This window comes from Lepisma saccharinum, chromosome 21 (genome assembly GCF_977018435.1).
Source record: "Lepisma saccharinum chromosome 21, izLepSacc3.1, whole genome shotgun sequence".
Classification (NCBI taxonomy): domain Eukaryota; kingdom Metazoa; phylum Arthropoda; class Insecta; order Zygentoma; family Lepismatidae; genus Lepisma; species Lepisma saccharinum.
In genome coordinates this window covers 1074366-1088945 of record NC_139249.1, presented here as the reverse complement: position 1 = coordinate 1088945, position 14580 = coordinate 1074366, and the positions used below count along the sequence as shown (strand labels likewise).

The following is a 14580-nucleotide window of genomic DNA, read 5'->3' as shown; positions in this document are numbered from 1 at the left end:
TCAGCTGCTATAGCAAAAACAGTAATAGATGCCAAGAAGAATAAGGCAGAATTAGATGAATTGAAGCGCCATAACCTGGCCATGGAGAAACAAGGCAAAGGTGTTAAGAGAGCCATGAATAAGTTTAAAAAAACAAGAGCTGCTTACAAACCAAGATATTGAAGCTTTAATCAAGCCACTGGGCATCAAAAATTTTAGAGGTGTGTACATGTCTGATTCTTTACCAGAACAACCACTCAACTTAGAGTGTGGCGTAGTTAATTTGGATAAGTACAAAAATCAGGGCACTCACTGGATCTGTTATCTTAAATATTTAAAAGATGAGGCATTTGTGTTTGATTCATTTGGAGGTATTCCACCTGAAAATTTAGTAAAATATCTAAAATCAACTAATCTTTATTACAATAATGCCCGTGTTCAAAATTTCAAAGATGTTAATTGTGGACATCTGTGTTTATCTGTTCTTAGATATCTGTCTCAAATAAATAAACCATCAATTGAAGATTTTCAAAAAGCCCTGTGGTATTTAAAACGTCATGGGAGTATTCCATCTCAGCAGCCAAAATTCAATATTGAAACTTAGATTACATGATGATATAGTGTATCCCAAAACAATAGCTCTCAGAGCATTTTATGGCATGTACTTGATCCCTAATATTACACACCACAACAACACAATTGCAGTTGGTGATCAAAAAATTGTCATCACTCCAGGGCAGTATAATCTATCTACTTTAAATGCTCAGTTACCTAGAGGTGTAGTGTTAACTCAAAATTCTGTCACTCACAGAGTAGAGATTGTGTCTGCTTCAGAAACAGTGGATCTGGGTACTATAGGAGAGCTGTTAGGCTTTGAGAACAACACAAAACTTGAACCAGCCATCAAACACACTGCTATTAATATACCTAAATTCTTAGCCATAGAAACTCTAAATATTCACTGTAATGTGGCCGAGGGTATGATCACCAAATCAAATGGCATAGGCACTCACAAACAAACTGGCATCATTGCAACATTCAAACCTAACTCTGAATTTATGGAGCCAATCATCTACGCTCCATCACCAACATTATATTTTCCTGTGTTCCATAATAGAATAGATTACATTGAGTTGATGGTCACTAATGAAAAAGAAGAATTAGTTGATTTTGCTGGAGCCACAACAACTGCTATCATAGAGATTAATATTTAAATAAAAATACATACAAAAAAAATGGAAAATATTGAGAGTTATGAGTAACAATCAGTCCCCCCAAACAGGAGGACCTTTGCAAATTTAAATCAACCCAACACAGAGATTGAGGTTGATCTTGATGTAGGAGATGGCTTTATACACCCCCACAGAGCAGATCTGTACATCAAATGTGATGTTGTAAAGCTCGATGGTACAGATTATCCAGCAAATTCAAATATAAGATTGGTAGACAATTTTGTGCCACATCTGTTCTCTGAAATTGAGATCAGAAAACATGGTGTTGTTATAAACAGAGTGGATTACCCTGGCATTACCTCTACAGCTTTGGCCACAATAAAATTATCCAAAACCGAGGCTTCATAATACAAAATAGGTGGATTTGAGGCTGGTGATAAAATAATATCTAAAAGCCACACAGTGCTGTTCCCCATGCGCCTGTTGCCAGGATTCTTCTCAGATTACAAAAATATTATGTGGAAGGGTGGTTTAAGAATTACATTTAGAAGAGCTGCCAATGATAATAATGCTTTGATGAGGTACAGTACATTAAACTCTACAGGGGAAGCTCTGCCTAATACCTTACCTGATGAAGGCAAATGCATTATTCAGACTATGGAGCTAAGAATTCCAGTAGTTGAATATGAAGCCAGTTATGCTCTTAAATACAAAGCAGATATCCTAAAAAATCCACATTTTATACATATCAGTGTGTACAGAAGCCTGCCACTGGTACCTATTATGAATTTGATGCTACAAACTCATTCTCCAGTATACAATATGACATGCCAGATTTTGTGGTGGTACTGTTTCAAACTGGATGAAACAATAATCAGGAAAAAAATTCAAGTAAATTTGATAACTGCAACATCAAAAACATATATCTTAAAAATGGCAGAAATGAGGTATTTCCTAGAGAAAATTATAATTTAAACATGTCCAAGGATGACTTCCTTAAATTATACGAGGCATTTACAGCATACAAAAGGGTCACTACTGGCAATACTGACATGTATTACTCACCAGATGAATTCAAAGCACAGAGACCCATGTTTGTCATCAACACTTCAAAAAGGAAACAAGTTGTGGTTAATGACAGGACAAACATTAAAATTATCTGTGAATTCCACGATACACTTCCTGATGACACCATATGTAGTGTTATTCTTATAGGTGAAAAATCATATGTTTATGATGTAAGAAATGAGAGAGTCACAGAGCAATTCTAGAAAGCCTCTGCATATTACATTGTCTTAGTATTAGATATATGAGTTGAGGCTGGTGTCCAATTAAAATATTGAGCATATTCCAGGTAACATATTAACATAACAGCAACAAGTATTTAAGCATATATTACATTATATTATTGTGTAAGCAAAAGCTCATATGAGCATTTTTGGTTTAGTTTTAAGTGTAGCTATAATAATATCAAGAGGGGCATATTTTTAACAAGCTTATGGACAACAATCTGACAGATTCAGCCTTTGCACACATGGGCAAATCTGTCTGTTGAGGGTTCTTCATTTGTACACCAGAATTCAGGATTCTTGGGATTTTGACAGAGTAGCACAAGCACACTGTAAGCAATAAGATCATATGGGTACTTGACATAGTTTTAAGTGTAGGCAAATCTGTCTGTTGAGGATTCTTCATTTGTACACTAGGATTAAGGATTCTTGGGATTTTGACAGCATAGCACACTTGAGCAATTGGGGCATATGAGCATCTTGGCATAGTTTTAAGTGTAGCCAAATCGGGCTGTTTAATCAAATAACCTCTTCATTTGTACGCTATGTATGCGCTAATAATACCACAAAACACACTACTGTAGAATTCAATCTAGAAGTTGTCTGCATATTGTTAATCGCATAATTACTTGTATCCTTAAACTGTACACTATTAGGTGACATATTATTTCGATAATGTTCCTCATTGCAGGTTGTCACGTGCCAGTTTCACACGACACAATGAATGTTGCAAGGAGGAATGGTTTCTCGGAATCGACAAGAGATGGCAGCACGCTATATAAATAGGAGCGAAGGAGATTATAAAAAACTTAGAGCGGAGAAGATGGATTATATATATTATAGTAAATTGAGAAATATATAAAAGAAGAGTTCAAATACTATAAAAGAAGTAAATAGAATGATGTATATAGTAAATTAAAAGAATTAAGGATATGGCCGCATATGAAACGTTTAGGAAAGTTATTAAGTGAACAAATGAATTCAGAAATGTATCTCATCTCAATTTCTTTTTGATTCTCTGACGAGGAGAACATCGTCAGCTTTTGCATTTGTCCGTTCCCCGGTGGCGCTGTGTCAAATTAGACGCCCCGAAGCACTTTTCGGTTGCGCTTTTTATTAGTCGCACTGGGCCATTGGCAGCGCTCGTTATTAGCGATCCTGGTTATTCCCCTTTGGTCGTCAAATAGGAGGTGGCGCTATTGTCAGTTTAGTCGACCCTACTCTTTCTACAAGTATAGCTTGTATTGTTTGACAAAGAAGCGGGGGGAAAGCGAGCACATAAATAAGATTACGCTTTAATAAAATAAGAAGAAATTCAAAGAAGAAGAAGCCATTTCCATATTAAAAGAAGAAGAAGCCGTTTTCATAATAAAAGAAGAAGAAGCTTTTTCCATATTAAAAGAAGAAGAAACCTTTTAGAAGAAGAAGAAGCCTTTTAAAAGAAGAAGAAGCCGTTTCCATAAGAAAAGAAGAAGCTTTTTCCATATTAAAAGAAGAAGAAGCCTTTTAAAAGAAGAAGAAGCCATTTAAAAGAAGAAGAGGCCTTTTCGATTATACATATACATATATTTTCTCTGTATTTTGTCAAGTTCTCAGAATATAGATCCGCATTTTACTATATCCTCTTGGCTATAAAACGCTTTCTTATTTGGAATTCTCAAACAAAGAACCTATCCCCCTGAGATTAAGATATCTGTAGCCGTGGTAAATAACATGTAAGTACGTACCCACAAGGGGCGTAGCAAGGTTGGAATAAATATTTTGTTTCGCTTCCAGCGAACACGATTTCGAACATGTGGTTCATCGAACGTTGTTTTCACATGAGTTGTTAAAGATTCATCAGATGAATAAGTAGATGAATTAGTCACCCCCGAGTCAACTGCATTTCTAGCCCTTTCACGTGATGTCTTAGTTTGAGAACTATTTTGTGCAAGGGGTGGTTTCAGATTTCCCTTTGTGTTGCGTTGAGAATTTGCATAGTTAGTTTGTAAAACATCAACACGAGATTCTATATGTTGCAACCTGTTATTACAATCAGTAATATACGTACCAAAATGTACATTTTCCCTACCAGCAACTTCGAACGATGATAATCTATTATTAATATCAGTTATTTTGGATGAACATACTGTAATAGATTTATCGTATTCGCTAATCAAATCTTTATTTATTAAAATTTGTTGCCCTTGAACGTCTTGTTCTGTTTGGATTTGAGAAATATTGCTATTTAAAATACTTCCCAAATGTTCATTTTTCTTGACACATTCGGAAGCTATTGAATCAAGTTGTGTTTTAACATCGGAAGTCAAGTTGTCTAATCTTTGATTAACAGTATTAATTTCTTGATGAACCAATTCAAATTTTGAAGTTAGGTTACTATAAATATCCAATTCAAATTGTTCAAACTGCAAATTCTTGATTAGATTGCTGTAACTGTAATTTCATATCTTGGTTAGCAAGATCCATTCGTGTTTTTAGTTCTTCATTAGACTGTTCTAACTGCAATTTCATGTCAGCATTAGACTGTTCTAACTGCGATTTCATTTCAGCATTAGACTGTTCTAACTGCGATTTCATAGACTGTTCTAACTGCGATTTCATTTCAGCATTAGACTGTTCTAACTGTGATTTCATTTCAGCATTAGACTGTTCTAGTTTCGTCTTGAGGTCTTCATTAGAAGCGACCATTAGCAATTGAATACTCTTAACAGTGCTTAACAAATCACCAAAATTCGGGTTAAGAGTTTCTAGATAAGCTGGAAAACTAAAAGGATCATAATCTGGTTTGCAACCTTTACAATAATAATTTTCTAGTGTAGTCGAATAAATTGTCCAGTGAGTGACTGTAAGTTTGAGACAAGATATACGATGCCATGACGAGCACTGTGTACACTGAACATATCTCAAATCATTGTCAGGATCATTACAACAAGATAATTTATCAGGTTTTGTAGAACAAACATCATGTTCTGTAGTATTCGCATTACTGGAAGCGACTACGGGATTACCAGCATCAAAGTAAGTAGTCATTGTATTAGCCTGAATGTTTGTTTCTTTACGCGACGATTTAGATTTACTTTGTTTTAACTTATCAGCCATTGTGATCTTCACACATATGACGATTCACTTAAGAAGTTACGTTATACACACTGAAGATTGCGACGTAAGTCTTACTTCAACATATGACAAAAATTCTGTTCCATTACAACAGACATTCTTACCACTGTCAGAAGATTGCACACTTTTTGAACAATCCTGGCTTCTGGGTCGCCACTCTTGATAACCGTCGCTGCGCTTAAACTTGCAGAACGATTATCAGTGCAAATAAAATTGCGTAATTAACGATAACCGTTATATTTAAAATAATTACAATACAGGCGCAGAAAATCTCACAACTTCCATCACCATTTTTAGTACTTATTATTTCTCGTTACTATGGTTACAGCAACTTGATTTCTTGTATTTTATACAGCGTGATAAGATGATTATAACAATATATATATAAAACAAACATGCATAAGTTAAAACAACATCAATAACATAAATAATATTAACTTTGAACATGACAATTTGAGAATAGGACAGTCTCAAAACCGAGTTCGTGACGTTGTTTTTTACATAGAAATGTTCTAAGGGAGAGAAAAAGAGAGAGAGAGAGAGAGAAACAGAGAGAGAATGAGAGAAAGATAATAAGAGAGAAAAGGAGAGAGAAAGAGAGAAACAGAGAAAGGGAGATAATAGAATGAGAGAGAGAGAGAGAAAGAGAGAAGGATTGAGAAAGATAGAGAGAGGGAAAAGGAGAGAGAGAAAGAAGGGAAAGGAGAGAGAGAGAGAAATAGAAATAAAAACAAACGAACGAAATATATAGAGTAGGCGTGAGCATCTTGCTTGCTCTTGTGAAGTGCATGTGTGTGTGCGAGTCTCTTTATAAATTTCATTATATCATCACTCATCTTCATCTTCGCGATTAGCGAAAAGTGGCAGAAAAGCGACGCTAAATAGAAAATTAAAAAAAAAATACTTGTGGACGCCAGGGAGGGTTGCGTGCGGTGTGAGCCTCCCGCCTGCACCTCAAGGCCAGATACTGCAGGGGAAGGCACCCTTCTTTCTCCCGTTTCCTCTGCCATCATTACAATGCCGCACAGCACTGGTAGTCACGAATCGGATGAAGAAAGGCTTTCCACTGGACAAACGCAACCGACGAAGCCTTTCTGACCCTCTAACAATATACAGTACAGCTGCTCTCTCTGCAGCCTACACGAAAGAGCCTTCCACAAAACAGTGGCTTGAACAGGCCTGATAAACAGAGGTATAGGCAAAAAATAAATAGAAACGGTTTGGTATGACTTACGTAATTTCCTTCATTTTACTTCGCTTTTCTGACATTATTGGCTAATCGCGGAGATGAGGATGAAGGGACGATCACAAATACACATGGACGGAACACAACAAGAGCTCCACAGAAGATTATACTGGTTGTCAATCTAGACGCCAGAGGCTCATTAGTCGAGAGAAACGGGAGAGATAATCGTCAAGACAGAGAATAATGAAGAAGAAAAGGACTTCATGACTTACAAAGGAAGTAATGAAGGTGGACATCTATACTCTATCCCGGAAATCTCGAACAAGGCCGCGCATGATGGTAGAAAAGGGGAGAAAGCTAGTGGACGTAGTGAAGCAGAACACGCTCCTGCAAGCCGCTGTTAGCTGCAGTTCCCCTTTCCCTTCTACTCAATCCCGTTCGCGTATTTCACATGTGCACATTGAAATAGAGGATGGGGGCGTGGTTTGTGCATGAATGCTCCCTATTGGCTAGCAGACTGCCTCAATGATAACCTACATATCTGTTTTATAGGATAAGAAAGTGGCATTTTTTTCATTGACTTGGGCGAACACTTTTTATAAACCACAGACTACTATGCCCCAGCACAAGCAGATCCATCTGGTCGGGGAAGACAACGCACTCGAATAGTAATCAATATTCGGAAAGCGAATAGACTTTGATATTGAAAATAAAAGGAAATAATTTGAAAGATGTTGCGTTTGATGAAAATTTTTATACAATTACTAAATATATTGGGTCATTTTCCGGTTTTCGTCACATGCAAGCAAGAAACATTTTGAATTCTTACTTTAAAAATCTGTCAAACCCTTGAGTAGCGCCAAAACCTTAATTTTGACTGTATAAGCGCGCGTCTATTTGTTTTAAAAAGAGTTGTTACAAACCAATATAACAACACAAAATGAAATGAAAGTAGTTTTGAAATCGAAAAATAGATGGCAGCACAAGGTGAAAGAATGTAAATAAATCGTTGGAGGATAAGTATCGATTTAGTGAAAGTGAAGCTGTAATAGAAATATGTAGAAAAGATGAAAGCAATGTATTAAAAGTAGATGATAGATGGAAAAGAAAAATATAACTGGTTTTCAGCTTTCAACAAGTTCAACATTACAGTCAAATTGTAAGCCACGCCATAGAAGTACTCAACAAAGTAGAAAAACAAGTGACTCCAGCCAACCAGAAACTTCTCCATTACAAACATGTCCCAAATCTCTATTTCAATGTGCACATATGAAATATGCATCCCGTTCCCTGTCGTGCGTTCATTGGTGATACAGAGATTTTCGCGTCAGAGTATAGCCAGAAAAACAGCAAAGGGGAAAATGAGATACAAACCTAGGCAAGAAGGGAAGAACATTTAGCGCTTTCAATACTCCAGGAGGGTTCACCCCCCTCCCTTGTGGCGCCAATGATGATGATATACAACAAAAGCTTCTTTCCTCATATCAGAGAAGGCTGCTATAATATCCACTCCATTCCTTCCAAGAGTGTCCATGCCCTGTTCCTGCACAGAAACATTTCTCAACAATTTGCAAAGAACGTTCTCCGCTTTTACGCCTTCTGTGGAACCGAAGGGAGCAGTTTCCCCCCATCCCCTTTCGCGCTGCCGCCAGAAAAAGTAAAGAAGGGGTAATTTTCATTTCGACCTGAAAAATTGCTCTTCCTGTATCGTGTGACGTCGGAAGTGTATTTTCCCCCCTCTCTTCTGGGAGGTTCCACGCCGTTGCACGTGATGCTGTGCTTTATATTTCATGGCGCGCAGTAAGAACATCTCTCGCACACGTTGCGAAAAAAAAGAAGACAAAATAGGTCTGAGGTGCGTTTCTGCAGACAATTCTCAAAGTAAGTTTCCCCAAATGTTCACACCTTATGAAAAAATATATACATAGCAGTATGTGCTTCGGCTGTTAAAAGTTTAGCGACGAAATGGCATATATTTTTTTGGGAAAAGATTTTCTCTGATGGTTCTGGAAAAATAGTGGGAACAGGATTGGGGAAATGGAGAAATATACGAAGCATCATTCTTGCAGTTTGGAAATTGTTCCGATTCGCAGAACCGAAATCTCTCTTCTCTCCCTCCTCTGAAAGAACGGTGAACGACAGGGAACATTCGCATCTTCTGTGTGTTTACTTTATATGTTTTCAGAAGAGCTACTGCGATCTACAAAGTTTCCTCATCTCCGCAGAATTTCTGGGAAAGGAAGTGGTAACGTGGCACTAAAGATAAAAGGACGCGAGAGGAATTCTAAGAAGGAAGTTGGATGGATACGTAGACGACGATGTGTTCTATGTTGATAGAAGTAATAATGATAAAAAGGCTAGCTTCTGCTCTTCTGGGGGTATGGAGGTACGCCCCACATATTCTACATCTCGATCATGATTGAAGGTGATGCCATCAACACCTCGCTCCGGCCCCGAGATACTTATGAGAGGCTGGGTGAATCCTAGAGCCGCTCTATACAGGGCATTGCTTGAAAAATTTCATCCCGGGAATCAAACACGTGCCTCAGTTAGACGCTCCGTCGACTGGAACACCTCGGGTTTATATTGGTAGAAATAGGTAAATCAACTTGCAACTATGAATTTGTGTAGCGTGGTTGTATCATTCTTTGAGGGTTCGTAGCGTCGTAACGAGACTCCAAGACGTTACTATGTTCTCCACATGTGTGCAAACTAGAGTCCTCCATGGAACAACTTTCGCTCGCTTGTCCTCGTTCGAATTTCCCACCCTCGAGCGTTTACAATGGAATAACATTGTAATCGTAGAAACATTCCGGGTGGCCACAATTAAAGTTACTCAACTCAGAGCCCTCTGTAGCTTGTTTGAGGCATCGTAGAACTCTGAAATTTGGTAAATCCACTATGCAGACCATGGGAAAGAGGATTGCGATTAAAAAAAAAAAAAAAAAAAGTTCAATTTTCCGCCACCAGGTTGAAATGTGGCGCTGTACATCCTAGATGGGTTGTAATAACGACGTAAACTGCTCCAATTGTTGGTTATGGATTTGCCTTTACCTTGCAATCTTGCAATAAACGAGAGATTATTTTCTTGCAACTTCCAGCAACTAACAAATGTCTTTCCAATTAATAACTCAGCTAAATCAGTTAACGTGAGTGCTGAACAAAAGTTCGAAAGTGATCACCATGACATTAAATAAGAAAAAACGTGCATTGCTGGTGAAGTTGTTTTATCAGAAAGGTAGTAATAGTGCAGCTGCATTGTGAGGTTATCGTCAAGCGAAAGGACTTCGAAAGGGGCCCACGATGACGCATGGGATAAGAAAGATGATGAAGAAATTTGTACATTATTACAGCGCCACATTTCAACCTGGTGGCGGAAAATTGAACTATTTTTATAGCTATCCTCTTCCCCATGGTCTGCATAGTGGATTCACCAAAGTTCAGAGTTCTACGAGTTTCAGCCCATAATCATCTATTATTATTTCCATATTGATATTGATATTTATTGATATTGGTACGAGCCCTTCGGCTGTGCGTATCTTACAATATTGTTACATAAACACCCCGACCTTAAACATGCACCCCATTTATCATACATTCAGAAACATTTATAAACAGAAACATTTGGAAAATAATTACATACTATGTACATATATAAATAGCAATGTGGTCCTCTTCTTCCATTTGAGATTGTTCATTTTCACAACACTACATTACACTCTTCACCTATGCTTCAGCCCCTGCTGTTCCGTACCCTTCACTTTCACTGACTCCTTGCAGCAGTTTCCTGCGCTCCCTCCAAACTGCATGAAAATAGGAGCCCAGGGCTTTGATATTTACATTCGTTATACCACTCCTCTCCTCCCTACATATAGCCTGGATGGTCTGCTCAATGCTGTCCCTTGCACTGTCCCCCCATTTGCGTTGTCTGAGGGGTGCCGACCAAACACACTCGTGTAGGATGTGAGCCCTCGTCTCCTCTCCGCCGCATAACGTGCAGATGGCACGACCGTCCGGCCCCTTGAGTTTGTGTTGCCTCCACCCCCTAGCAGGAACCAGGCGAATCCACGTCTTTGCTGGTACGTACACGTATCAATGTATCGTTTTCTCCCCCATTCCACCCACACCCCTGGTGGTTGTGCGGCGACGAGCGTTACCTTCTCCCTACATTCTGCCATGATGTCTTGCCTGCTACCGTCCACCAACCTTTCCCTTATGATTTGCAACATCCCAGTTTCGCACCTCCCGCCCCTCACCTCTTCCCACAGTTCCCCCAGACCCATTCTGTACAAGTCGTCCTTAATTCCACTTTCCCAGTGGCGTGCGAACCCTTCCTCAATCTGAACTCGCAGACACTGTTCTTTCAGTGAGTCTCCGGCCCCTTGTTCCAGCTTCATCCAGTACTTGAAGCATCTCATCCTCGGTTCGACATCCTCCCTATGTTTTCCCATATCCCTCAGGACGCCACACGTGCTTGCACTCGTGCTGGTTCCCAGTATTTGTTTTAAAAACCGCGCTTGTATCTGATTTGCTACTCGCCCCCCTCCCCTCCCCCATAGTTCCGCGCCGTAAAATAGGGTTGCTTTCACCGTTGCTTCATAAATTTGGTCCAGCAATCTCACACTGACTGTAGGGACTTTCCGTTGCAGTCGCTCTACCTTGCCCAGCCCATAACAAGCTTTTCCCTTTCTGCCTTCGATGTGCTTTGTCCACTCCCCTGCCATACTCAGCGTGATGCCTTGATAGGTGAAACGTTTGACCCTTTCAAGCTCGGAATCCCCATAGGTCCACCGCTCCTTTGCTGCGAAAACATAACCTTTCTTGAACGCCATTATTTTAATTTTTCGTGTATTTACCTTCAACTTCCATGTTGTGCAATATTGTTTAAGTCTGTTCAATCCCCGCTGTAACCCCTGTATTTCGTTTGATATTAAAACGAGATCATCCGCATAGAGAAGCATTGGTATCGGTGTCCCGACTATCTCCGGTGTTTCAGCTCCTTCTTCTCCCACGAAGCTAGCAACGTCATTAATAAAAAGAATGAAAAGTAAAGGTGAAAGTATGCATCCCTGCTTGACGCCTACCGTGCTCTCGTGCTGCCCAGACACCACCCCCTGCCCACATTTGACACAAAATTTGACCCCTCTGTACACATTCGTTAGCGTATTAATCATTCTAGCCGAAACCCCCATGTCCCATAACTTCCCCCACAGCATTTGCCTATTGATAGAGTCAAACGCCTTTTCAAAATCAACAAAACAGAAATATAATTTTCCCCTTTTCTCGTTTAACTTGCTTTGGATCAATGTGTTCAGGACAAAAACATTATCTATAGTGCTATAATTGGACCTGAAACCAGCCTGCAGGGGGGTCAGTTTATCAAAAATATCGGCCCATTTTCTCAATCTGTTGTACAGAATACTACAATATACTTTCCCTAACACGGGCAGGAGAGAAATACCTCTGTAATTATTAGTGTCGTTTACATCCCCTTTCCCCTTGTAAAGAGGACAAATAACGCTCGTTTTCCATATTTTGGGGAAGGTTCCACTATTGAATATGTTGTTGAGCAGAGACCTTCCCGTTTCTGCCAATCGCTCGTTACAATTCAGCACCTTCACGAGATCTGGTCCGATTCCATCGATACCCGCCGCCTTGCCGGTCCTCAGCGAGCGAACAGCCGCATCATATTCCAGCCTCGACACACTTTCGTCAAGGATTGGAACAAAAGTACCCAGGAACCCGCCCTCGTTTGGAATAGCCCCTGACCCCCCCTCCCCTTCCAGCAGCTTGAGAAAATGATCCTCCCAGCTCCGTGCAGAGATACTGCCTATTGTGTACCGACTCCCTTGCAGGTTGCGAATAATCCGCCACAAGTTCCTCGTATCCTGGCCCTGGATGGCCTCCTGAAGAGCCCTCACTTTCCTCTCCCCCCACTTCTCCCTCTCCCTTTCCAAAACTTGCGCGTAACGCCGGCGTTCTTCTAAGTAATTTAATCTAGAATGCTCAGTTTTGCGAGCACGGAATTGCCTTAGAGATCGATCCAATATTCGTTTGTGCATCTTACATACGTCATTATACCACGTGTCAGCCTTGCTGGGAACTTGTTGACGTGTGTCCCGCAACATGTGCCTCGCTGCTCGCATTATGATGTGGTAGTATAAAGAGACCCCTCTTTCCACCTCGCTTTCGCCCAACGCTCTTTCCATTTCCCTCGTAAGCATAACCGCTATATCATCTTGCAACCCCTGTTGGAACCACTCTAGCCCCTCCTCTGAAATCTTATATTGCCTCAGAATCGAGGTTTCCTGTTCTTTCTGCCAATGAATCGCCACTGCATTAAAATTAACCGCGATCGGACACTCCACTTCCAGCACCAACGGGAAGTGCCGACTCTCTGTCCGCTCGTCAACATAGAACTCCGCCACCCTACTGGCCAATCCGCAAGTTGATAAAATATAGTCAATCACAGACATCTCGGCTTCGCACACAAATGTGAAATCTCCCTCGAAATCCCTCCCGTATTTCCCGTTCATGACCTCTAGTTCAAAACTCTCCGCCAGGTTGAGCAACTTTCTCCCTTCCGCATTTATTTGTTGATCTAGGCTTCGTCTGACCCTCCCTCCCCCCTCTTCCCCGTTCGTCGTGCAATCCTCCCCTCCAATTCTCGCATTAAAATCCCCCAGCAACAGCACGTCCGTCTGCGGATATTTATCTTCGACAAGGTGCAGAAAATCAGCTACTCGCTCGAAGAATCTGTCATTGTGGTACTTGGACGAGACTGGTTGGTTATAAAGTGCAATCAAGCATAATTCAATATTGTCTATACACAGGTGCACGCCTAGAATCCCATTACAGTCAATCTCTATTTTAGTCAGTTGCGCCCGTAGGCTTTCCTTCACGAGCACCATCAGCCCCCCTGGATACCTCCCCCTCCCAGCCCGTCTCTTCATGATCTGGGCATACCCCACCATTCCCAGACCCTGCGGCGTCTCCGCCGTGCTAAACCACGTTTCCACAAATACCACAATGTCAAATTCGGTGACGTATCTACAGAATTCAGACTGAGAAAGTTTGGCCTGCAAGCCCCCCACATTCCAGCTAAGAATTTTCAAAACCCGTTTCGAAAACGCTCGGGGTTCGCCACCAATCTCACCTCCCCCCACCCCCTCTTCTCCCAAATGTCGCGTAAACTCACCTGGTTCCTGCCTGATGCTCCCTTCGTTTACAGCCGGGTCCAAAGGTCACGGCACGCCTCCCCTGCTTCGACTCCGCAACCTGGGATCTCCTCTTGGGTTGAATTCCTGGAAACGTTCCTGGGCTTTCCGGTTCACTAACCCCCCTCCCCAAGCACCAGTACCCCCGGCGGGGTTTGTATCCTGCGGGCGCCTTTCTCCCGTTCCGTTGTCATCCTCTTGTCCACCAGATCACTATGTATTGCCATTGGTAAAATAGACTAAACTACATTTTAATATTGAGATAACGACTATGTTCATTTAGTTCACTGCGTTTTTCATTTCACGATCCATACTTGATATGATCCACATTTTTATGTGACGTCACCAGTAGAAGATATGTCACTAATGTATTTATTTTTGTAAAAGAAAGCGTAATTTCTTTGTTATTATATGTAATATTGCACCCTGTTTGTAATATATATCTTTTGTTTAATGTTTATTGTATTTTATGCTCTGTTATGAGTAGTTTAATGTATCTTCATGTTTGCAAGAGTGCACTATACGAATTTGTATTTCTAAAGATGTATAGATGTCAGTTTTGTTGATAGTATCCTTTTGTAGATAGTGAATGATTCATCTGTACTTTAATCTGTGTTCTC

The 14580-nt window shown here is 40.4% G+C and overlaps 1 protein-coding gene across 1 annotated transcript; it reads right to left on the bottom strand.

Moving 5' to 3' along the window:
* Positions 1 to 8166: 8166 nt before the first annotated feature.
* Positions 8167 to 13717, bottom strand: LOC146004433 (uncharacterized). The gene is made up of 2 exons (XM_083143289.1): positions 12230 to 13717; positions 8167 to 8286 (listed from the first exon to the last, which is right to left on the bottom strand). The coding sequence occupies exons 1-2, from the start codon at positions 13715 to 13717 to the stop codon at positions 8167 to 8169; spliced, it is 1608 nt and encodes a 535-aa protein (XP_082999415.1).
* Between the last annotated feature and the right edge of the window lie 863 nt (positions 13718 to 14580).